Genomic DNA, 26,310 nt, shown 5'->3' on the forward strand with positions numbered 1-26,310 from the left:
TTCATCTCAATAATATCTCATCCTCTGATACATTCAACAACCATTTACTAAGTTCCCAGTATGCACAAAGTGCTGTACTAGTCACTATAGAAGAAGCAGAGCGAATTTAACTTGCAGACTGTTAGGAAGGTTCTGACATATCCACCAAAAAATCAAGGGTATGCAATTTCAAGGGTGTGGGAATTCTTCTTCCAAAGCAATTTTGAGAATTGAGCAGATAAATAGTAAACAGCATTGATTGCTCATGTGGAGAAAGGGTTAGAATTATTCTTTTTAGTTCTAGAAAACAAAATCAGGGTGATGAAGAGAAGGTAGGAAATATAAATTCAGGCCTAATGTCAGAAAAAAAGGTTCCTAGGAATTAGAGCTGCCCCAGAGTGAAATAGGCTGCCTCACACAATGGTAGTTGACCCTTCCATGGATGACCCTTCCATGGATGTCTGCAAGCAGAGGCTGAATGATTATAGGTTGTATTTGTTTTTACTGGAATTATACTAAATGGCCTTTGTGATTATGGGAGTTGCTTTGAGATTGAGATATTCAGGGACTTGTATATGTAGTCCCTTAGCCAATCAGAGCCAGAATTTTAACCTTCATCTTTTGAACCTCCCAGTCAGCCCTTTATTCACTTCATCACTTCATTTGCCATGTCTTGAATATGATATACATATTAAACTTTATTACAAGACAAAAAGTGTTATGTAGGTTAGAACCCAAGAAGGGTTCCAAACTTTACTCTGTTAATTTACTCGTGTAAAATTAGGCAGTTCACTTAACTTTATTAGGCTTTGGTTTCTCATCTGTATAAATAGAAGGTTGGATTAATTGGAATCTAAGTTTCTTCTAACTCTAAATAGATGATTGTAATATCATGAGGAAAGATGACTTCCAGAAAGAGAATCTGGGAAAGCATTGTGGAGAATTTGAAAATTTACTTTATATTTTGTATTTTTTTTTGGTTAAAAGATTTTAAAGCAGTATAGTTCTCCACAGAGAACATATTCAACTATTTCATTAGCAACAAGCTTCTAAATATTATTCTTTTTCATTGATTCTCATATTAAACTTATTACTTGAATTAAAATATAGTATATAAGTAAATCATTGATTATGAATATCAGAAGTTTATAATAATATATCACTTTAATGAGAATCAGCTTAAGTCCCCAAGTGTACCTTTCTTTGAGCAAGAAATATTTATCACTATAAAGAAAGGCAGAAAGGGCATTTTTATCCTTTGTAAGCCTAGCCTAAAATGGGGCAGAAGATACTGTCTTCCTGAGAAGTTTTTGTTTATAGTTTCTAAATATAGAAGTATCTCTGATTGTAATCTAAACATTTTTTCATTAAATTTTCTTATTTTGAAAATTATATTCAGACAGAAGGAAATAAGCTTCCCTGTTCAACATGCCTTAATTAGACAAATTTAAAATATGCTCACTTAAGTTACTATAATTATTAATTTATAACCTATTTTATTAGAACTTTTTTTTTTGGCTAAGCTTGTTTACTAATAGGTACTTTTAAAATTGAATAAATAGAATGTGCTCTTTTAATTCCAGAAAACAACTTCAACAGGATGAGTCAAAGAATCCACCCACAATTCTGGTAAGCTTCTCTATATTAGGGTATATCTAGACTAGGATGAAACGTGAGGGTAGAAGTGGGAAGGGGAAGAGATGATTGTGAGACGTCCTTCATATGATGCCATTAACTTTCTATCTTTAGCTGTGATTGGCTCTATCTTCCCATAGTATATTTACACTGAACTCCTTAGAAACTTTTACCTGCTTCTCGAGCTTCTTTATTGCAGTAGATTAAGAGGAAGAGTGCAGTGAATGACCATCAAAATAAACTGGCTCACATATGATTGGCATCTATGATCCTGACATAATGATCTTTTAATGTCTTAAATAACCAGCCCAGAATCAGGGCTTGGCAACTGTGACACTGAGGATTTATAACATTCTTTTTCACATGATAATATGTCGATTAAGAAAAATGTATGGAGCACCTACTACTGATTATATTATATTACATTGTGCTACCCACTTTAGGGATATAAAATGAATGTAGCATACTGTTTTTTATAAATTCTTTTTGGGGAAAGCAAAACATTCACAATTGAAACGATAAGAAAACAGGGCCATATAAAAGTTTACATTATGTAAATATAAATCATAAATGTGAACACAAATATTTACACTTACATATAAATATGTATTTACAATTACATGTATATATAATTGTGTGCTACCTCATATACATGCAAAAGAAATTTAGAGAAGGGAAATAAGTGTGATTGGAGGGTAAATTTCCTAATATACTGAATTTATGTTACTAAAAAATGAATGAAATGGTAATAGGTGATGCTTTACAGAATTTGAGTTTCGTGTAATATGGGGTTTTAAATCAAACCTTGGGATTTGTGGTCACATTAAATGTGTTTCTTGAGCTACAATTTAAAGTTAACTTAACCTCACAAAAGTTCTACCCCAGTGCTGCATCATGGTGGAGGTGGTCCTGAGTTTTCAAAGGTTTTGCTAGAGGTGCACAAGATTCCATAATGCTGATAATACACTGTAACCACTGTCTAAGATTAAACAGCGGAGATGTTCACACCCACTGATTGGCCATTAGTCAATAGTTTCTTTGAAACTAACAAACATGAAAAACGGCCTCAGTCCTGTGGACCTACTGCTTCCATTCCTGCTATGAAGAATCGATCAGTTTTCAGACTGTCTTTAAGCACTAATATGTACGCTAAATGAGAGATACTTGTCAGGTAACCAAGGGGGCTTTATCAGGAATGAATAAAACTTATTTTCATTCTGTGAGACAGGAAGATAGTTTCACTAATACACTATTGAAATAATGCTAAAAGTATCTTTTTGACTCAGATCTCATTGCTAGACTAGTCAATCAACAAGAATTTATTAAATGCCTGTGGTGCTAGTAGACACTCTATGAAGTACTAGAGATAAAAATGCAAAATTTAAAGTAATGTCAACTTTGCTTGTTACTTGCAGGATACCAAAGTCAAAGAAAAAGTTCTCATCTTTAGGAAATAATAGTAACACTTTTTGGGTAAAATTGGAAACCAAGTATATGCCTATTGCTTTAAAAGTGGTTAAACACTTAATAGTACATAGTATTGCTGTGTGGAAAAAGGTCAAGAATTCAGAAATATATGGCAAGATGTATATGAACTATGGCAGAGGGCAGTATCTAGGAAAATGAGACACACTGAACAGCAGCAGTGTAAATTAAATGATAAAAAAATAAAATAAACCTGAACACCGTAATTTTAATAGCCAAACAATTCTGGAAGACAGTTGAAGAAATGTGCCTTTGAAGACTTGAAGGACTATGAGTATGAAGTATTGCATATTATGTCAGCTGTTAGGTGTGGGAGTGGAGAGATATTTAGAAATAAACTTTATGTAGCAACAAAAGCACATTTATGTGTGTACATATATACCTAAACATATACACGTGAATCATATCAACTTATGCCTATTTCCTTTTCAGCAAAGATACCAAACTATTAGGTAAATTATGGAAATTTTGTAGGTAATAGTTTACTTAGATTTTCAAATGCAATTTGATTTGAAACTGATAGAATACCTGGACTCAAAGGATAGTTATTAATGTTTTGTATAGTGTAGCGAGCTGTCGTCTCCAGAAGCTGCCGGATCGCTCTCTGGGAAGAGATCTGCTGTGTCTTCTACTCAAATCTCTCCGACAGATTCTTCTTCCTGTAGAGAACCGTTGTCTCCAGGCAGTTGCTGTTAACTCTTGTCCAAAGAAGTGACTTCCCTTCCTGCAGAGAGCCCCGTCAAGCCTGATGCAATTCAGAGTCTTCCTTCTTTGAATCCTGGCTCTGAATCTCCTCCAGCTCTTATCCTTCTCCAGGCCGATCTGCTCTCTGCGCCCAGTGCTGTCTCTTTTTATCCTCCCAGAGAATGGGCGTGGGATAATGCAAGGGCTTCTGGGAAGAACCACCCCAGCCAATGAGCTTGCCCCCTCTATCAAGTCAACCTGAGTTCTCACCTTGTAATTGTCCAGAAAACCTGAGTTCTCACTTAGTAATCCTAACAGTATAGTTGATACTGAAAAGAGATCACTTTTGAAATGTTCTCTGCCCCACTATGCTCTTTACCATTTTTATCAATGCCTTGGAGAAAGGTAGAGATGGCATTCTAATTGCAGAAGTCACAACTTGAAGAGATATAGCAGATGCACTAGATTGCAGAATCTTTGTAGGCTCTCGCAAAATATCTGTGTCGGCTACAAAACTTGATTAAATTTAATATGGATTTATATAAAGTCTTGTACTTGATTTCAAGAAATATACTTCCCAAGAACAGGATATAAGGGAGAGATGTAGTTAGATGATTGCTTGTCTGAAGAAAGTCTGGGAGTTTAAACTCAGTGTAGTTAAGTTTAATGGAATAGCCAAAAACTTTTATACAGTCTTGAGCCATTTTAAGAAAGGCACGCCTTCCAGGAGTCGAGATAATAGTGCTACTTTTGTACATTGGGACCTTGGTTTACATATTGGTGTCTGCTTAAGCATTTCTACTTCATGGTTCATAGATCTTATCTCCCAGGTCTGTGTGTCTAGTTTATTGAAACCCCACCCAGGGATGGCCATATCCTTGTGGTGTTATCATTTACAGACTATTATCATTATTTTGGTGCACATCTGTCTGACCACCAAAAAACAAACTTTTCTTTGCTCATGATCTATAGTTCTTTCACCTTCCCCTGCTTTCCCAGACCATTCATTACCCTATTCTGGGTTCAGTTTCTTCCTTTCAGAATTATAATTAACCACTTTAACTTTGTACTGTCCTCTCCCTGCAATCTCTGGCCCTACTTTCCATCAATCATTCCTTTATAGAGCTCTCCTGACATCTTCACTTTCTATTCCTGTAGGCACCCTGCTAAACAGGGATGAGAAAAGTCACACAACTGTGCTGACTGGGCCCATTCTAAACCTATCTTGTGTAATTTAGACTTAGCCCTCCTGCTGCACACTAATTCTTTTACTCTCTACTGATGGGCTTTCTCTCTGACTTCTCCCAGCATTCGTTCCAATTCTTTTCTTTTCTCCCCAAGCTACCTAATCTGCCCTCCCTGACTCTAAGCAGAGATCTTCACTCAAAAATTGAGATCATCAATTGTGAACTCCTTATCTTCTACTATACATCCTAAATCACTTCCATACCATACTAGTCTCCAAAGGGGGAGGGGGCCTTCTTTTCTCAGTGAAAACCCTTTTAATTTCTCTGCCAGGATTTTGCCACTGAGGAAGTCAGTCTTCCTAGCAAAGCTGACTTCTTATTGTCAATAAAACTTCCTTTTTTGACACTAATATTTTGGGTTTGTGAATTTTTTCTCATTAAACCTGTACCGACCAGAAGGGGATTCTCACACCCCAACTCTCAGCACTGCCACTAGAACAGCATCAGTACAACTTTTGAGTTTTTTAAAAGAGAGAAAGATAAAAGTAACCAAGAGAATAAAGTGACCAAACTACTTATCAGCATAGAAACATATAAAGATTTTTAAAAATTGTAATTAATATTACATTTTATTTTAACATTACATTTTTAAAAATTTAAATATGTTGAGATCCCAATTATTTCCCTATAGCCCCCACCCACTCATTGAGAAGACAAGCAATAGTGTAACAATTACATGTGAGAAGTCATGCCAAACATTAATATCTACGTAAAACAAGAGCAATCATTATCTGTAACAGGCATGATGAGCTAGAAGTCTTTCCAGCAAGATCAAGTGTGAAGCAAGGTTGTCCATTATGACTTGGGATGCTCACTGTAGGGATACGATATGAAAAAGACTTATTCAAAGAATATACATGGATAAAGAGGAAACAAAATGATTGATTTTGCAGAGGAGATGATGATTTATTAGAAAACTTTCACCAGCTAAAAATTGGTTGAAATAAACAGTTTTGGGGGAAGATTCCAAGAAAATGGCAGACATGTCAAAATTCCAAGCTCTCCAGATTTCCCCCACAAACAAGATAAAATAGTGTTTCAGGACAAAGAGTGCTTGAAAACAAATAGAAGTTGGGGCAGAATTGTGATCTTCAGAGAATCAGGAATGAGGTTTGGCACTTCTGAAGTGTAAAACATCTTCAAGAGATTTAAAGCAGCTCTTTTTTTTTTGCATTGGCAAAGAATTGGAAATCAAGGGGAGAATACCCCCCATTTGGGAAATGGTTTAATAAGTTACTATATATGAATGTAATGGAATACTGTTGTACTAGAATAAATGATGAAGGGAATGGTTTCATTTATTCATGAAAAGAACTAAATCAAAGTGAAGTGAGCAGAACCAGGAGAACAGTTATAAAATTACAGTAAAAATAATTTTGAAAAACTTAGGAATTCCAGTGAACTTAATGATTGACCATAGTTTCAAAGCACCACAATGAAGCATGCTTCCCACATAGCAGGTAAAATCAAGTAGAGAGATGATGGACTTTAAAGGATAAAATAAAGCATATAGTCGTTTCTATTTAACTTGAGTTTGTTTTTTATATTACTAATATGAGAATGCATTTTGCATGGCTCTGCATATTTGTAAAAGCCTTTTTTTTTGTTTTCTCAATGAGTGGGGAAGGGGCAGAGGATAAAGAGATAATTCTGAACTGAAAATAAAATTGAATTAGAAAAAATATGATCACAAAGAGTTATGATGGCTTCATCAGGAATTTATCGTGAGAAATTAACTTTGCTATTTTAGTAGGCTGATTGGTTAATACAATGCTCTTATCATTTACCTGTATTTTAGCAAAAGAACTCTGGAATAAAATGGGCCAATGGCTTGATTTGAAGAGTAGTCATTAATGATTTGCTATTTAAAGGAAGTCACCAGTGAAATGCTCCAGAGATTTGTGCATGTATCTGTGATGTTTAACATTTTCAGTGATTTGGATAAAGGCATGTATGCATGCTAAATTTGCAGATGATGCAAGGGTGAGGGACGAGGGATATTTGACATGGCTCAGTGGCTTCAGTTCTGGATCTATAGTTAGGATGACTTGAGTTTAAATCTAATCCCATCTACCTATTAACTGTATGACCCCAGGAAAACCACTTAACTGCTCTCTATCTGAATTTTCTTATTTATAAAAAGGGAGATGATGTGCCTCTCAGAATCATTGTGAGAACAAAAATTTAGATATAAATGTCACTGTATAGATGCCAAAAGATTTCACTAGGTTAGAACACTGGATATTATCTAATAAAATTCATTTGAAATAAAAAAAATCAACTTCACAAGTGGAAGATAATGAGAGAGCATCATAAAAAGGCCTGGGGCTCTTGTGGACTGCAAACTCATTATGACTCTGCGGTGTGATAGACTAGCCAAGAAAACTAATATGGTTTTAGTCTGTCTTAATTAAGTTAACCAATAAGCATTTGTTAAGTGCTTAATCTGTGCCAGGCATTATATTAAGCCCTAGGGATACAGAGAAAAGGCAAAAATACAGAAAATGTACTATCCTCTAGAAGCTTATATATTAGGGGTGAAAGTAGCATGCAAATAAATGGGCTCCTGGAGGATGCAGAGTAGGTGGAAAGTAGAGGAGAAATAGCAAGTGGCAAGGCAGGGACTAAGATCTTCAAAATGTAGCATTTGAGAGAATTCTTGAAGCCAAGGAGGTGAAGACAGAGGTGAACAGGGGCAATATGGAAGACGGCTAGTATAAAGAAATAGAGACAGGAAAAGTGTATCAGGCTGATAGGAAAGCAAGTAGGCTAGTGTAGCCAGATCATGAGAAAATATATACAAGGGCATATATTTCTTATATCTAATTCTTAGACAGAGGAAGGAGGTGAAAAACCTCAACTGTCAAACACAGGGCTTTATTTTGATCCTAGAGGTGATAGAAATAATATTTATTGAGGAGGGTGGTAAGGTGTGACTATCATTCTAATAGCTTTGTATAAGAGAGATTGGAGAGGAGAGAGATTTGAGACAAGAAAATTAGAAGAATGGAGTAATGGAGTAGGTGAGATTTAATAAAATATTGAACAGAGATGGTAGTGGCTCTGAATGGCAAGGGACGTGTGACCCATGTTGCAGTAGAAATACTAAGACTTAGTAATAGATGGGATCTGTGGGGTCTGTGTGTGGGAGTCAAGGAAGAGAATGGGATTGCAGATTTGGGAGACTAGACTAGGAGAGGTGGTGGTGTCCCCAATAGGTTAGGAAGGAATACAGTAGAGAAAAACACCCACATACGAGAAGCATAGTATTTTTATGATAAAGTGAAAATATAACCTTTTTCTTTTTTTACGTAGCTTGTTTTTCATGAATTGCAGCTATTTGCGTTTGCCATTCTTGCTGTTTTCATTATGAGACTGAAGTTATTTTTGACACCTCACATGAGCGTTATGGCTTCCTTGATCTGCTCTAAACGGGTAAGGTGGTTGTTACTTTTGTAAGTATAATTATGACTAATTATCATGGGTTTGGCGGTTTTCCAAAACAGAGGACAATATGGAATTGTTTTTAAAATTTAATTAATTTTTTCATTACAATAGCATCTCACATAAAATCACTTCAAGGAGCTTAATCTGTTTTAGAATTTTTTTCTCCATGGCTACAGATGCTTCACAAACTGATTGCTCTTGCAGAATGCAACCTTCTGGAATTCAGATTTTTGTGGAGGAGCTTTTCTGAACAATCAGGTTTATGTCCACCATTTGTCATCTTAGGTTTTAGTAATCCCCTTCAGGTAGCCCTGCTACTGGAAGGATTTGCTTCTGCCTAGATCCCTAGGAAATGGGGCTGATGATTGCCCAGATGATCTGGGCAATAAGAGATAGAAAAGAGATTAGCAGGAAAGTGTTCCTGTATAAGCATGGTAATTGATGTGACTAGGCCCTAGGGAACAACCTGGAGACCTCAGAAGGCCAGGTCCTTTACTTGTGGGTTCCTCAGTTTATGGTAACTTGTGTAGACACAAGAATACTAAAGACTTCATTTCTAAAATACTTCTATCCTTAGTTGTTTGAAATAATATTTCGCTGTTTTTCATTTAGGCTTTTGGACCAAGACATGTTTAGAAATGTTAAATATTCTCTCATCGTAATCTCTTAATCCTCTAATAATTAATAATAATAATTAATAAATTCAAATTTGAATTCATCCTGTACCCCCAAATTATCTTTGTTTTCAAAGAAGAAAATGACATATAGTGTAACATATTAGACCTTTGTGATCTGTCTTGGCTTTAACCAGTAAGGTAGATTTTGTCATCTGCTCCAAAGTATTCTATACTTGAATTACAAATGAATGATTTCTTTCATTTCAGCTCTTTGGTCGGTTCTTTGACAGAATTCGTTTTGGGAATTTTGTCTTAGCCCTTCTAATGGTAATGTCAATTCAAGGTTGGTTAAACCTTCAGAGCCAATGGAGCATAATAGGAGAATTCAGTAATGCACCACAGGAGGAGCTTCTTCAGTGGATCAGGCAGAACACCAGGCCAGGTAAGGTAAAGGAGGAAGGGTCTCAATTCCTGGGGCTTAAAAGGATTCCTTAAAGGAAGACCCAGAACTAAGCAAAACTGTGAGACACATAGCTTTTGCTTTCTCCTCTCTCACTGCCACCGATAGCACTAGACCACTTTGGATGACATTCTGCCTTGTGGAATGCTGCTCTTCTCCCCCAAATGAGTTGGGGACAAAGGAATATGTCATTTTCATATTTATATCGGTTAACAAAATATGGTACATGTAGGTGATTAATCTTTATTTGGTGAAATTTACTTATGCCCTCACATTTTACAAAATAACCACGATTTCCTATTCAGCCTAGTCTTTCCTGAGAAATATCTTGTACCTTGGGGCCCCTCCAACTGTGATCTATTACAGAATTTTTATGTTTTTCTTCACAGAGATATTTTCATTAGAGTAGAAGTCAAAAACAATCCAAAAAATGAAGTCATTTCTGTTCAGCTAGTATTTCTTAGCATATACTGTGTGTTAGGTCCTGGGAATATAAATTAGAAGAGAACAGATCCTTGCCACAAAGACTTTGCATTCTAAAATAGTGGCCTTTCAAGTTGTGAAAAACTAGTTAGGAAGATGTTTTTGGAGTAAAACTTCCAATTTGTCCTTCACTCCAAATAGGAAGCAGACTATGCATAAAAATAATTCGTTTCAGAGGTGTTAAAATCATAGTAGTTTTGCGGATTTCCATAGAGACATAGGACCTGAAAGGGACATTAGATCATCAGTCTCTCTAATCTAATCCCCTCATTTTCCAGATGTGGACATTGAAATTCACTAGACTTTACTTTTAACTTATGTAAGGATTTGAGGAGAGAAATTAGAAATGAAGGGTGCAGACTGTCAGTTTGCTTAATTTGTTTTCCTTGTTTTAATGCTGGGGGGGAGAGATGTATCAGGAAATTACTGTTGTTGAAAAAATTAATAAAAGTTTTAAAATAATAAAAAAATAGGGAAGTTGAACTAGCTTTCCATTGTACCTAATTCTATGAAGTTTAGGGAAGCCAGTTTGTCCAAGGTCACATGGGTAATATTTTTAAACAGAGATCTTCCCGAAAATACATTATTTTCCAGTATCTCATATTAATTTTTGTATTGTGGTAGAATTCAGTTACCAGATTTTTAAAGGCTGTGACAGTGGATTGTAAGCCCTGTCTTGTTCAGTTAGGCTTCAGCTGTGAACCCAATGTCTGTAGGTCTGATGTCCAAGGACTGCCTTGAAAATAAATCTGTTAGTTGAACAGTGGGTGATGAATTCTTTCTGTTAGAGCAGCTTCCAGAAAGTATACAAGCCAGTTGAAGAGTTGAAGACTTCATCATGTAGGGATTACCTGTCTCAGAAAAATGGTCCATCCTTGACATTGATGTGTGTGGGCACATACCCACAAGGATGTATCTGTGAGAAAGAGGCCTCACTCAGCCCAGGTGAGGGCCTCCAGGGATGCCGTAGGTTGCCCGAACCGAAGTATTTTCCTCACTATGACACCCCTTCTCATTCTGCCCTCCTCATTCTAGCACATCATTGCTGTTTAGGCCACCTTTCCATCATCATCATTGTTGTATCCAACTCTTCATGGCCTCTGGGCCATAGCTTAATAATGCTGTCTATGGGGTTTTCTTGGTAAAGCTTCTTTTCCAGTGGATTTTAAAGTAAACACTTGTGTAGGGTCTCAAGAAAGATTTGAAGATTTGAATTTGGTTCTTCCTGACTCCAGCACTCACTCTATGGAATGCCTGGCTGCCTCATCCCTTTATCTTGTATAGAGGTTGTCAGAGCTGTGAAAATTGAGGATTGGAAGGAACCCACATTGGCAGCCAAGCTCAGTGTCTCCATGAAAGGAATCCTCCCTAGAATATACACAGCAAGTGGTCATTTGGCCTGGGCATGGGGACCTCCAAGAGAGAAAAAGGATGGCCATTCACTCATCACCTTTTGAACACCTCTGATGCGCTCCTCTCAGGGGTCACAGTATCCTGAGGTCAGATTCTGAGAAGAATCCCTGCAGGCTGCCAACATCAGCACTTTAAAGTCGGATCAGAACTACATTTTGCAGTGGCTCAGGCAGTACTTGGGGGTACATCTGTGGCCTAGGACCCTGTGTTTGACATTCCTGCTGTGAAACATTTCTTCTTGCTTGGTCAGCTTGCTGGGCCCCAAGGCACCTCCCTCTCTCAGACTGTTCACTTGGGGACAGCTAGAATTGTTAGTAATAAGGTCTCAGGGATGGAAATGGGCCTAGTAGTGACCCAGTAGTCCTACTTGTGACCTTGGAGCCCATGAAGATGCCCTTCAAGCCATATGAAGGTTGCTATAACCTTTCACACCTCTTTTGTCAAGAGTGGAAAGGTCTTGTTGAAACCATTCCTGAAAAAAGAATTGTCCCACCATCTGCCTGCCCTGATAGCTGACTCTTTCTGCATTATTCCCAAATCTTTTCTTGAATAATCCTCTCCAACAATTGAAGTTACAATATCTTCCATTCATCTGATCAGCTCTAAAGAGGCATCCTTTCATGGCCCATCTCTCTCCTGGTTCATGGGCTCCATTTATTGGTGTCCTTCCTCGAATCTAGCTCTCCCATCTGGACAGAGTGCTGCTGGCCACGTAAGAGTGCGGAAAGCATCCCACGTCTTCAGAAATGAGAGCCATGAATCCCCAGGCAGCTTGTGACCACACTTGTTTTCTTGCAGGCAGAAGCTTGTAAAGGACTAAAAGTTCCAGGTGCTTTTCAGAGAAACTGCTGTTTAATTATGCCTTTCCTGGCTCGTACTTGGCGAAGTGGAGTCTCTTTACATTTTAGCTTTTCCAGTTTGGCTCTAGTTGCTCATGTTTTTTTGTGAATCTTCGCTCTGCCATCCAGTATATTAGCTTGCCGTACCAGCTTTGTGCCCTGTGCCAATTTGATTCACACACCACTTATGCATGTTTTAATGAGCATGACACAGGCCACGCACAGATCCTTGGGACACCATAGGAATCTTCTTGCCAAGTCATTGCAATCAGGTCCTACCTTTGACTGTTGCAGGTATTCTAGAGTAACCTAACTTAGGTCAGTCCAGGGATTCAGGTTTAGAATTAGCATGTACTGAAAACAGTCTTGGACTATAAAATATAATAAAAAGAATTTTAAAAGGACATTTTAAATAATTGATTAAAATAGAAAGTTCCCCGCCACCTCATTGAATCAGGAAAATGTTCCTCAGAAATTTTAAAATTCTGCCAAATCTCCAGTACATCAATTCCCCATAGATGTACTTCTTTTTGTCCTTGGCAGTAAGGGATCTAGGGCAATGTTTTGAACCTCAAACAGCTTAGAAAACAAATTTCAAGGACAACATTTGTAACCCAACATGGTGTGGACCTGCTGCCAAGAAGATGGATTTAAATTTTATTTCAGCCACTTTTAGTAGCTTTGTAATCCTGAAGAGATCACTGAATCTCTCAGTTTCAGTTTCTTTATCTGTAAAATAAAAAATTAGATTTGGTTTGCCTCTAAGTTTTATTTTACCTCTTAAATCCATGATTCTGTAATCCTTTAAATGGAAACTCCCTAAGACAATATAAAACATGATATTCCTATTATGTCTATGTTTTACAAGGATTTTTTTTTTACCACAAATAGATGTTTGTTGTACTTTGTCTGAGTTTTGTTTATGTATTAATAAAATTATATTGTTTGAGGTATATTTGTTTCTAATATGATAATAATACTATCTATATAATTTGTCATCTATATTTCTTTTCACTTTTTACAGTTAAAATTTTTTGAGAGCAATCTTTCTAGCATATTTTTCCATATAATACATTGTTAATTTTTTCATTTGTTTTCTGTTGTGATTTAACTTTGCCCATTTTCAATTTTGGTGATTTGATTTTCCTCCTCTTTTGATCAGGTTAGATCATAAAGGAAAAGCTAATCAATTTTGTTAGTCTTTTCAAAGAACTTATTTTTAATTTTTAAAAATTCTACAGTCTCTTTGATTACCATTTTATCTTGTTTCTCTTTGGTTCCCATTATTTGTTTTGTTTGTGTTTATTTTTGGTCACGTTTGGGGTGAGGGTGAATCAGAAATTCCCTATAAGCTTTTTGTTGTTGCTGTTGGCAGTTTCTAGAATATCCTGTTTTGGATTTCAGTTTTGAGCATCTTTGAATTTCAGAAAGTGCTTTCACCTTCTTGTCTCTGAATTCTCACAAATACCAAATAATTCTCTGTTATCTCAGTTTCCTTCATATTTAAAGGTCTTTTTCTTGAATGTACAGTTTTTTAACAAAATTGTCACTTGGAATTTGGCCTTTCTTTTTTGTGGCTTGAATAGGTAGAATAGAATCTATAGAGTCTATTATTTATTATTTTGTTGTTTGTCTACAGAAGTTTTGGACAATTTTCTAGTCGTGTTACCTTCAGTATAGGATTCTGAGTTTTGATTTGTCAAGTTCTTTCTGGGACCTTGGTTTTTTAAAATCGTCTCTGTACTTTCTATCTTCAAGATCAGTCCCTTAAACTTCATGCAGAATTTATGTGTTCTTTTAATCTTGTGCTTTTGTTTCTGTCTTTATAGAGTTCAGTTAGGTGGCATTTGAATTTAATTCTCTCTCTTTTGGGCCTGGAGTCAGGAAGACTTAAAATCAAATGGCAGCTTCTGACACATACTAGCTGAGGGTTTCTGGGCAAGTTACTTATGTTTTGTTTGTCTCAGTTTTCCCATCTATAAAATGGGGATATAATAGCACTTACCTCTTAAGATTGTTGTGTGAATTAAGTGAAATACTCTTGTTTCTTTTTTAAAAAAATTTAATTAAAAAATAGAAAAGGAAAACAAAACAAAACAGAACATTGTCATGTGCCCAGCAGAACATCAGGGAGAATTGAGGTAATAAATTACATCAAGAAAGTATATATAATGGTAAAAGAAATTATATTCATGAATGTCCATCTTTTCTTTATTTTCTTATAAGTTATTCTTTTGTTCTCTGTGTCCTTTTTTTTACTTTATCCTTTAATCCCCTTTAATCCCCTCCACCTCCCCCAAGTAGACAATAGTTAAGTACAAGATATATAGATATATGCATACACACATATACATATTCACACCTAGCTACAGACCCCCCCACACATATCTATATCTATCTATATCTATATCTATATCTATATCTATATCTATATCTATATCTATATCTATATCTATACACAGAGCAACATGCATACATATCTACATATACTCAGACACACACATATACACACATTTATCCATATAGAAACATGCACTTATAACAATATTAGTAAGGCTGACAAATAATATACATCTCTCTCTTGATTTAATCTTGTCTAAGATCAATGATTATTAGCCACACTTTTTTTTCTAATAAACTCTACTCCTGATCCTTTTTGTAGTGTGTGTGTATGTGTGTGTTTATTCTTTCTTATCCCTGCTAATTCTTCTGCTTTCATTCTCTTCAAATTGCTGTGCTATTACTTGATCTCCTCCCACCCAAGGATCCCTCCCTGGTCTTCTTCCTTATCCCTTTGCTTCCTCCTCTGCTCAATCCTCCCCCCGCCCTTTATAACAGTTACCACTTAAAGATTAAATAATATAATTTTCCCATGTTTATAGACATTGTTTAAAGAAAAAAACTATTTTGAAACTGTAGCATTTTAACCATAAAGTTATAACTTTTGTTATAATCACAAAAGTTATAACTGGTTATAACCAATAAGAAATAAACATTTATTCAAAAACAAGTGAGGGTTTATTGAGACTTCAGTAGATACAAAGACCAGTTGGTTTCTACCTAACATTTCTAGCTCATTCTATGGATCAGCATCATGCTCTCCCTTGTCCTAGGGGCTTCTATATGCAGGGCTGTATCTTGGTAGATGAAATCTACACTCCTTTAGTTTTATAAGCATTGGAAGATTTTAGGCATTGGGATTGGAAAATCATTTTGTATGAGTTTTAAAATGGAATAGATTCTTGTCTGCCTTAAAGAATTAAGGATAAATCCAGTTGAAAGCATCAAGATGGTGTCTCAAAGAATGTCTGGTCCTTTGATTATATCTGACATTACACTTAACTTTTATTTTAACTTTAACATATATTTTAAAATACTATTTTTTAAATTTAGAAATTAGGAACTTTTATAATATAACTCAATTTTCTTTAAGGAGTTTTTCTTTTAAATAGCATAATCTTATTTTTCAGATGCTGTTTTTGCAGGTGCCATGCCTACTATGGCAAGTGTCAAGCTATCTACACTTCGTCCTATTGTCAATCACCCACATTATGAGGATGGAGGATTAAGGTATTTGGCATTATCCTGATATTTATTATCGATAAGAAAGACAGGGCTATATCTGGAATGACTTAAATCCTAGGTTATAGGAAAGCTTCATTTCAATGATGCACTTTTTACAAGGACTAATAACAAATTGTGTGCTAAGGTAGCACATCTTCTCCCCGCCTTGTTGAGAAGGCTTCACCATGCTCCTTTCACATGTATGAATTCATCTAAGGAAGATTCTTTCTTAGAGGTGGGTATCAAGTGAGGTTGTAGAATAAACAATTGGTGCTGAGCTTAGACATGCCCCATCTGCTTCCAATAGATTTGAAGTGATTTGTGAGATCATGCAGTGACTGTGTCCTCTAGAAAGACTTGGGTAGGTAACTGAGTTGCTGAGTATCTAAATTTGTTTGCCTTTGCCTGCATATTGAGATGTTTTGGGAAGATATATAATAGGAAATATTCTGGATATTAAAGGTCAACTGATTGACTTGGATGAAGGAGCAATATGCTCCCAAGATACTTTCAGTATGCTTTCTTGAGGTGCTGCCTCCATAGCTCATGTCTCTGGTGTTGAGGACAACTATTATCTCTCATATTTTGTGCACAGAGATCCTCGGCTATGTACTAGGGAGAGTGGAATGATGGTGGTGATTCATTAGTGGTAATTTAATTACAAGAAAGTCATAATTTCCCACTTTTCTTGTGAACAAATTACACTGGGACATACAATAAGGGAGAGAGGTTTTGAGAAATCACTTCTTGGAGTTATTTTTTAAGAAATCTCAGAGGGTGAAAACCTCTCTCTTAGTCAATAAATAGATCTAGTTTTGATCTGATTGATGACCTACTGAGGGCAACTTCTGCTTGAAATGTATTATTTCAAAAGTCTCAGTAGAGGGAGAACTCTAGTTTGGTACACAGGCTTGGAAAGTGCTCAAGAATCCAGGAACTACAATGCCAATATGTTGCACATGAATCCAGGCAAGTTTATAGTTGTATCCTCGTAAGCCAGTCATTGTGAATGACTGACTAATACCTGTAAAAATTAATTGACTTAGGCAGCTGTAGTCTAATGTTCTACTGTAGACCATTTTTGGTTAGAGCATGTGGCCTTGGGCTAATTAGAGAAGGTGAATGGAGTTTTTGCTCAGGCACTTGGCAGTCAGGTAGTTTGATCCCAGTCTGGAATTCCAAAGATTATTTCTCCCAGAGAAGAGTGTGTGTGTGTGTGTGTGTGTGTGTGTGTGTGTGTGGTCTGGAAAGCTGGACTGGAAATGCTGTTGAAATGAGGCTAAGTAGTGTTGCTACAGGGCAGATGGCAAGGTGGCTGAATGGCATGGGAAGTATTGTCTGATGCTCTGGTCTGGGTCCTAAGACTGGCCAGATTTAATGAGCTACTTGAGTTTTGGCTTACCTGCTCATTAGTCACAGAACTTATTCTCAGTGTGGGATCATCATCTTCAGATATTCCAGTGGATGTAGAAGGTGAGGGAGAAATGTTCCCTAGAAACGCAGGACAATAGTTGGCTGCCACTGAGAAGGGTGAAAGCAGCCAGATGAGGGAATGGGGAGCTTTGTCTTGGTCAGCTTGATGACTCCTGGAACTCACTATTGAGGGCCTCCAATGCCGGCAGTCCTCCTGAGAGGTTAAGCTGGGCTCTTATGGAAGAGAAGGCTGATGTGTGGGCTGGTGAGCGGGCTAAGTGTGGAGATGGGGAAAGACAGAGACCAAGACAGACCATCCTGCTTCAGGGAATGGTGAGTTCTGAGGTTTCTTTGGAATGTATCAAATCAAAGGACTCCAAATCCAAGCCAGAAAATGGCTCCAGGAAGGAGATGAGGGAGGGCCGTCAGTGCTGGACAAGCAGGTGGGATTAACACAGCGATGTCAGGCTGGATGCCCATTTGCTGCAGGATTTTTACATGGACTGCAGCACATGATCTCTTGGGAAAAATGCTGACAGTATCCGAAGGAAAGATTTTCGCTCGGATTGTTTCTAAGATACAAGGTACAGCATCATCAGGGAGCACTGTTCTTTCATGGCAGCTTATGAGTGCTGGGCATGAAAGTGGTCTGAAACTTCTCAGATTTGATGCAGACATCCCAGAAAGTTCAAAACGGGGAAGACTGGGGGAAAATTCGTGGTTGATATTCTCAAACTTAGGTGATCAGAAAGCCATTAAACAGTGTATAACTGGAGATTCTAGAACACTGTACATGTTTTGACTTATTTGATCTGTATAGCACCCCCAACAAAGAAAATAAACTTCCAAGTAAGAAAGTTTGATAGTTTTATTGATTTCCATGTCACCCAGTCAGCACCTAGCAGGTGGTAGGCAGGTGTTATGCTTTTATTAATTAATGCAAAGGGAATCACAGTTGAGCTGGGAGAGACTTCAGTGTCCATTTGCCTGTCTGACAAGTGGCCAGGCAGACTCTGTGACCACCCAAAAGACTCCCGTCTATTTTGAACAACTTCCATCATTAGGGAGTGTTCTTATCATTCATCCTAAATTGGCTGTTTTGCAACTTCTCCTCATCACTCCTACTTCTGCTCAGCAGAACAAAGGCTAATCATCTCTCTTCTTCACATGGTCCCCTCATCACCACCAGTTATTTCTGTCTGGCTAGGTAGAGATGAGATTTGTGAAAGGGAAGATGCTAGGATAGAAACTGAAAGTTGGGGATAGAACTGGAGACTGCCCTTAGAAGCATCCTTTGTAAAGGAAGAGAGGACAGGACAATAAAGAGCAGTTTGCTAGGATCTTGTAAGATTTATGACAAAGCTTCTGGTTAACTAGAGAAAGAAGCCATTAAAGCTTCTTAGCCTTCAGAAAACTTAGAGAAAAAATTCTCCTCGGAGACATTTAGACAGAATAAGTCAGTGATTCACAATTACACTTATCTCCTTCCACTCACCCCCAACTCCTCTCTAGGCCAGTAAAGTGTCATGTATTTTTTCCAAACATCAGTGTCATTTGCACTTCCTGTGGAGTGCAGTAGAAGTGGTTTTATTTTATTTTTTCTGTTGTTTTTCTATCTTGACCTTGCAAGCTAAAAGCTTTGAACCAAAGGATCAGAAGAACTGCCGTTTGTGTTTGAGGACAGGCCAGTTTTAAAGCTCATGAGCCTATGGATTTCTAACCTTTTTGACCCTCACCTTTCTCATCTGGAATATATTGTGTGTTGTTATTCTTTATTACAATATATAATATAATTTAAAATATACAATATTTTATGTAACATGCAATTAATATTTAATTGTATGTAATTACACAATATACATGCATACATAAATATCTACCTCAAAAAGTGGCATTGATTATATAAAACATTTTATAATCCTGTGAGTACTATATACCTACACATTATTATTACCATATTGCACACATCTTTTTTCTTTTCACTATCTATAAAGTATTATAGAAAGGCTAACTTTTTTGTTAGCATAACCAATATATTAGGTTCACAAAAGTTCGTGATGGAAGTGATGAATCTTCTTTAAGGATCAGAAGCATTTAATATATAAGATATAGTGGGACACCATCTGGAATGCTTTGTTCTGTCAGATCCTGATCTGGGAATTATAAACTGATTGAGTCTGAATAATTTTTCTGAGCCCACTTTTATTGACGTCATTCTAATCATTCCGGAATTGCTAGAATTTTAGGTAGGCGTGAATTCTAGTCAATAAAATCTGTCATCATCTATATGGAGAGTGCCACTTTGAGTAGGAAAGCAGTCGTAGTATATTCAGAAAACCTTGTTAACATCTTCATGAGTTTACTTCTTCAGTCTTGCCTGTTGTTTACTTTATACCACCTGGGACAATATCAGATAAACTCACCTGGATCACTTATTAGGGTTTCATGGTGTTTTAAATGAGTATCTTAGTAAGCAGTTGGCCAATAATTAGACAGCATTCTCTTCAGCTTCTTAAAGAAACACTCTGAAGGGAAATAATGGAAAGGTCAGAAAATTCCAAACTCTCCATATTTTGCCTACAAACAAGACAAAAATAGTGCTTTAGGGCAAACATAGATCAGTTAAAAATAAACAAGAGTTGGGGGCAAAACTCTGGTCTTCCTGGGACAATTGAAGAAGATGCTAAGGATGGAGATTTGGCCAGTGTGGAGTGTAAACATCTCCAGGTTAGTGCTGCAGAAGTAGGCAGCCTCAGGATTTGCCACCTTTTGAACAATGTGGGAAAGTCCTGTGTCTGAGAAGGGAAGATTGAGGGAAACTGCTGACAAGGAATGCCATGCTCAGCTGTGCTGCTGAAACACAGACCTGATGAGGGCAAGAGCGGTGGGCTTGGGGATGCTGCTGGTTAGGGGGCTTATGGGAGGGCCAGAAGGGAGAATTGAAGGACCTGAGGCCAGAAAACCTATCCCCCCCTACAGGAGGAGAGGTGAAGACTCCTATGCCAAAGAGTAATAATGAGTGGGTTATCTGCCCCCAAAAAAAGAATTGATAGAAAAAGCTTAAAAGGTCTTTAAAAATAACATGAGGTTGAGGGAAAAAAGTCAAAATAAGAAACAACCCAAGAAAAACAAGATTATGAAAAGGAAAATTCCTTAACTTTTTTAAAAAGGAAATTCAGAATCTTGAGGAAGAAAATGACTCCTTGAAAATTAGATTTGGGCAAAGGGAAGCCTGTGAAGCCAAGAAATAATAAGATATCAAAGATATTATGAAATATGTCCTGAGAAAAACAACAAATCTGGGGAACAGATCAAGAAGAGAAAACATAATAATTGGAATACCTGAAAACTGTGACCAAAAAAGGAACGTTGATACTATAATACAAGAAATAAAGAGACTTGCCCTGAAATGATAGAGGAAGAGGGAAAAGTAGAAATAGAAAAAAATCCACCATTTACCACCTGAAATAAATCCTACCAGGAAAAAACTACAGGGACATTACTGCTAAATTTTGAAACCCCCAGGTCAAGGAGAAAATATCATGGACAATAACAACAACAACAATAGCAAACCAGTTCAAATATGGGAGAGCCACAATTAAAAATCAAACAAAACCTAGGAGTGGATACATTTAAAAACTATAGGTCTTAAACCACTATATATCAACAAGCAAAAGAACTGGTAGCATGGTCAAAATCATTACATTCAGCAAAGTAGGATAATACTGAATGGATATCAAATGAATTGCCAGACTTTGAGGATTTTGTTGCCAAACAAACAAACAAAAAAAATTGATTGAATATAATAGATAATTTGAAATACAAGATCCAAGAGAAATATAAGGTAAGCATCAAGGACTAATTAAAAGGGACTGAATAAGGACACACTTTTTATATGTGGAAATAAAAACCTTTATGTCTAAGATTTTCATATGTTATTGGGTAGTTTGGAAGAAGAATTGGGGTGGAGCTGAGTAGGATGTAATTCTAAGAGACAAAACCATGCAGGAAAGTCAAAAGAGTACTTACTGATCATATACAAATGAGGTAAGAGAAAAACTAACACAAGAATTATATGTAGTGAGGGGACGGCTGGTAGTTCTGGAATCCTATTCTCATCAAGTTAAAGAGGGAACAATTCATATTTATTTAGAAGGATATAAAGGTCTTCTAAATTCAGAAAGAAATAAGAAACTTAAGGGAATAATAAGGAAGTGTGGGAGAGGATAAAAGAGGGATTTTCAGCTCAAATCAGATCAGAATTAGCAACATATACGTTTAGAAGGATTAAAAGATTTCTGAATTTAATAAGAAATTAGAGGGAGAGGGAATAGGATAAAAAGGAGTAGGTGTGTAGATTAACAGGAGTAGGATAAAGAGGGAGAGAACAAATATATTTGGAAGGCAATAAAAGTCTTTTAAATTCAGATAGAAACATAAGAGCAAAGGTAAGAGGTGGGGAGAGAAGATAAGAGGAATTCTTAGAGAGGATGGGTAGGTTATAAAACAGGAGGGCATGGGAGAGAGGGTACAAGTAAAACGAGTCAAGAGGAATAGGAAATAAGAGATTCATGAATGATCAGGAGTAGAATTTAATAGATAAAAAAGGGATAGTAGTCATGATTTCAGACAAAGCTAATATACTGTATGTTAGCCATAGTAATATTGTTTTAGACTATTTAAAATAACTAGACAATGTAAGATCACAATATTGCTGTGGTGTAGGAAATGATGAGTTGATGGATTTAGGAAAGACCTGGATTTATCCACCTTCAGAAAAATAGAGGACAAACAAGTATAGTGTGGTCTTACCTAGGTACATTTGAATGTATATGTGTATAATTATAAATATCTATATGCTTTGTGTGTATATATGTATATACATGTGTGCATCTATGCTTAATTATAGCCTTCTTGGAGGAGGGGAGGAAAAAAGAGAAGAATAAAAGAAAAAATATGCAGCAGAGAATAAAAGAAAACCTATTAGAAAGCAAAGATGGATAGTTTTGAACATGATGTAGAGTATTTATTATGTAGGCATTCTTGAAAAGGAAATTTATTGCTTTATATTTTGAATTCTCTTTTGTGTTCTGTTGTGCACATGGTCATTGTTTTTTTCTTTTCCTTTTTTTAAGTTTTAAATAAAAGAAATGCACTCATTGGATTAATCTTTAATATTCTATTTTTATCTGTGTATTGACTGAATTAGAAAAAAATGTTGATTTTAAGAGTAGTTTGTATCTTTCACAATTCAGTGTTGAAAATATTTACTGTCATGTTAATTAATTATCAGGACCCGTTTGTTTAATTAAGCCCTCCTAGAATTTACTGCCAAATAAGTGTTTCTCTAAATTAACTTAACATTGTTATTTTTATCACATAATGTGAGATTTATAGCCCAATGTACTTCCATTTTTACTTACCTGCCAGGAGATTTAAGTTAAATTAATGCTTAGCTACAATAATTCTGAATTCATTTTTTTGCTTAGTAAATTTATTTCTTGAAATTAATTTTTGTTTTATTTCCCATGAGTATTACTTTTATATTGTCTCAATAGTTTTTTGGAAATTAAAATGAAAGGAATAATGTATAGTAATTTTTAAAAAGTTTTCTAGATAAAAATTGATTTATAATATACTCTAAATCTAAATGTTACTCTTATTTACTTTTTTTGATTCTCTGTGGTTTTCTTTCATTCTCATATAAGAAATTAGAGGAAAGATTAGAGTACATGGAATATTTATTAAGTACTTGTTCTGTGCCAGACTCTCTAGCTAAACTCTAGAAATGCAATCATAAGTAAAGATAAAGCTGGCCCCTGCTTTCAAGGAGCTTCTTTTCTGACGGAGGAAGATAGCACATACAAAGGCTGGGTTGGGGGTCCCCATGGGCAGGGATAGAGAGTTGGTAGTCAAAAGCTGACCCAGAGGAGAATTCAGCATGCCTAGCATGGTAATTTTTCTCCGTGGAGCTTCTGGGAAGGAACCTGAGGAAGAAGAGTCTGCCCAGTGAGAAGCTTATGGAGTAGTATTGTTGGGTAGTCCCTCTTGGCTTTTAAATACAGTCATTAATGTGGAATGGGACAAGGCCAATAGGGCACATTTCCACTGAAGATCTCCTGCTTTTGACATGAAATAACTAACTCTTTGAGTCATTGAAAATTTACTTGTAATTTCTTTATTTCATTTGATGATTCATTTAAAGTCTTTTAACCTCTTTATATTTAATAGGGCCAGAACTAAGATAGTTTACTCTGTCTATAGTCGAAAAACAGCTAAAGAAGTAAGAGACAAACTATTGCAATTGCATGTGAATTATTACATTTTAGAAGAGGCCTGGTGTGTGGTGAGGACTAAGTGAGTATTCAGTGCCATCTCTTTTTTGATCAATAAATTAAATTTTCTTATTGACAGTTTCATATTCAATTCTTCGGAAATTATCCACAATGAGTGAATTGTGATAATATTACTCACAAGTATTTTTAGGTGAACACAATCCATATACATGAATAGGTTAGTTCTAGATAACACTTAAGTAGATAAAATTTCCAGATGTATTATCTGCATTTTAGTAGCCTAATTTTCCTTTACATTTTACATCTAAAATTATTATTCACTTGAGGTTTCAATGAGAGAACATACTGCTGCTCCAGCTCTCAGCAAGCAATAGTAGGAAAATGTCCCCAAATAAAACAGAGTATTAGGTTATTTGCTACTTGTATGTTGCCTGTAAATTTTAGAGGGTCAAGTTAGACTGTCCTGAAACCTTCTTCTCAGAAATAGATTTTAGTTTCTTCATCTCTCAGGGTCCCTTTGAGTATGTTTTAGGATTTGATGAAAACATTAACCAAACTCCTTAAGCCAAGAAATTGCAGTCCCCTTTAATTTTTAAAATAAAGATCCAGAATATTACATGCAAAATGTATTTTTTTTGTACAAAGGAAAATTAGCAAACGAGCTCCATTTTACTAATTTGTAAAAAGATAAACTTTTGTTTATGTTTGTATTTGCTGAGTTCTCACTCTCAGGGGCTTGGAACTTCATAAGGCCATAATGGTCAGCCTTCCAGGAATGAGAAGATGAGGGCTAGAGGATGTGGATTGAAGAATAGGCAAAGGTAGCAAGCAGCATTCTCTAGTCTTTCCACTTGTAGGAGATTCTCATTAGAACTCACTATGCATACATTGCCTGTCCCTAAGCAGTAAAGTGGTGTAGTGGAGAGAAATCTGGGCCTTAAAGTCAGGAAGAACCCAACTTCAAATCCAGCCTCAGATATTTATTAGCAGAGTGACCTTGAACAAGACAATTACCTGCCTATAAAATGGGGATCATAATAGTACACACCTCCCAGGATTATTGTGAACATAAAATAAGGCTATTTGTATAGCTCTTTGCCAACAATGTCATTGCTAGCTAGCCTTGTTATTGCTATCCCTAACCTCTTGTACCATGGAATGAAAATCATGTGTTAGAACAGCAAATAGAATGGATTTGTTTTAGAATTCTGGAAAAGTGTAAGTTTAATACTAGAAAACTGGCCAAGAAAAGGTTTGAGGATACTGAACCAAGCTGGGTAATCCCTAGTTTTAAGGCCACACAGGCCCTAAAGTTTGACTGGTTTTAACTTTTTTTTTTGTTTGTTTCATTGAAAAGAATGAACTAGGGGGCAGAGGTGATAGAACATTGGGCCGGTTTGGCTTAACTATATACAATGGGAACAGTTTGAGTATAGGGGGCCTCAAAATCCAGAGGATTGTTTTGACACTTGTTCCTAGAGATTATAGAGAGCTACTGAAATTTGTTGGAGAAGGGCTGTTATGGTCATATCTGTATTTGGACAATTGTATGAAGAGTGGATTGGAGTGGGGAGAGACTTGAGGCAGGGGTACTGTTCCTATTGCCATGGTCCAGGTGAGAGATAATGAGGGCTTGTAGTGTCCTGGAAGAGAAGGGAGCAAATATGAGAGAAAGAGAAAGTAGAAACGACAGGATTTGGAAACAAGTGAGGAGGGGAGAAGCTTGGGTGATAGGGAGGTTGGTGGTACCTTCCAAAGTAACAGAGAAGTTTGGAAAGGAGGGAGGGTTTAGGGAGAAAGAGAATGGCTTCAATTTGAGACAGCCAAGTTTTAAGTTTTCTTTGGGATATCCAGTTTGATTATAGATGGCCTTCTCAAAGGAGCTCTCCATAAAAGGGAGGAGAGATGCAGGATGAGAGCAAGCAGAAGTGGACGGAGCCAGGGGAGAGATTTTTAAGGATTGGAGAGGTACAGGAATGTTTTGTAGGAAATATGAAGGATCTAGAAGAAAAGAGCGAGTGGGGATGATAGAGAGGAAGATTGGTTAGAGAAGATGAGATGGAAAGGGCCAGGGTGACAATGGAGAAAGTAGTGGAAAGTGTCTTAGTGATGGCATGAGAAGAGAAGGGGAGATGAAGGGGCTCTCTGTAAATGGCTTAAGATTTTTCCATATGGAAATTTGCTCTCAGCTGAGTGATTGAACCAGGCAACCATGATGAGGGGGGGGGAGTTTGAGGAGGGTCAAAAGGCTGAGAACAGCTGCCATAGGAAGTGAGGCAGTGAGGCAGGCAGGTGTAAACAGGTGTCCTGATACTGAGGATGTGGCAGGAAAGCTGTAGTTGTAGGGAGGAAGCCAACGCTGAGGTTTGGGCTAGGCAGGATCTTTGACAGCATGAAGGTCAGGGGTATTTGGGGGGCAGAATTGAGCTGATGTTCCAAGGTGGTCTGAATGTTGAAGAGAGAAGATTGTAGCCTCTAGCTGGGAGGTGGGGAGGAGGGAAGAACTGAGGGCTCAAGGGATTGCATGTCCTGGTGAGAACAAGAAGTCTTTCTGCAGTCAAGAAAGTTGTAAAAGTGATCCCTCCTCCTCCCCAGACTACTTCCTTGGCAGTGGTGGACATTCGGGGGTGTGAATCCCATCACCTTATACTCTTAGATTAGATTGCGTGGCAGTAGAAGGCTTGGAACATAAAACAAATTGAAACTTCATTCTTAGGGGCAGATAGGGATTGACCAAGTCCTGGAATC

General features: G+C 36.8%; 1 protein-coding gene across 4 annotated transcripts in view; it reads left to right on the plus strand.

Annotated features, from left to right (window-relative positions):
* Positions 1–26,310, plus strand: part of LOC141551991 (protein C-mannosyl-transferase DPY19L1-like) — a 121,608-nt gene that overhangs the window by 94,522 nt on the left and 776 nt on the right. For 3 of the 4 annotated variants that reach the window (XM_074284305.1, XM_074284304.1, XM_074284306.1), the window contains exons 17-21: positions 1,563–1,608; positions 8,346–8,465; positions 9,362–9,536; positions 15,760–15,859; positions 23,498–23,623. In XM_074284305.1, the coding sequence (XP_074140406.1) occupies positions 1,563–1,608; positions 8,346–8,465; positions 9,362–9,536; positions 15,760–15,859; positions 23,498–23,623 (567 nt within the window). The remainder of the gene's footprint in view (positions 1–1,562; positions 1,609–8,345; positions 8,466–9,361; positions 9,537–15,759; positions 15,860–23,497; positions 23,624–26,310) is intronic. The other variant, XM_074284307.1, reaches the window with a different exon arrangement.

The sequence above is a fragment of the Sminthopsis crassicaudata genome, chromosome 1 (assembly GCF_048593235.1).
Source record: "Sminthopsis crassicaudata isolate SCR6 chromosome 1, ASM4859323v1, whole genome shotgun sequence".
Classification (NCBI taxonomy): domain Eukaryota; kingdom Metazoa; phylum Chordata; class Mammalia; order Dasyuromorphia; family Dasyuridae; genus Sminthopsis; species Sminthopsis crassicaudata.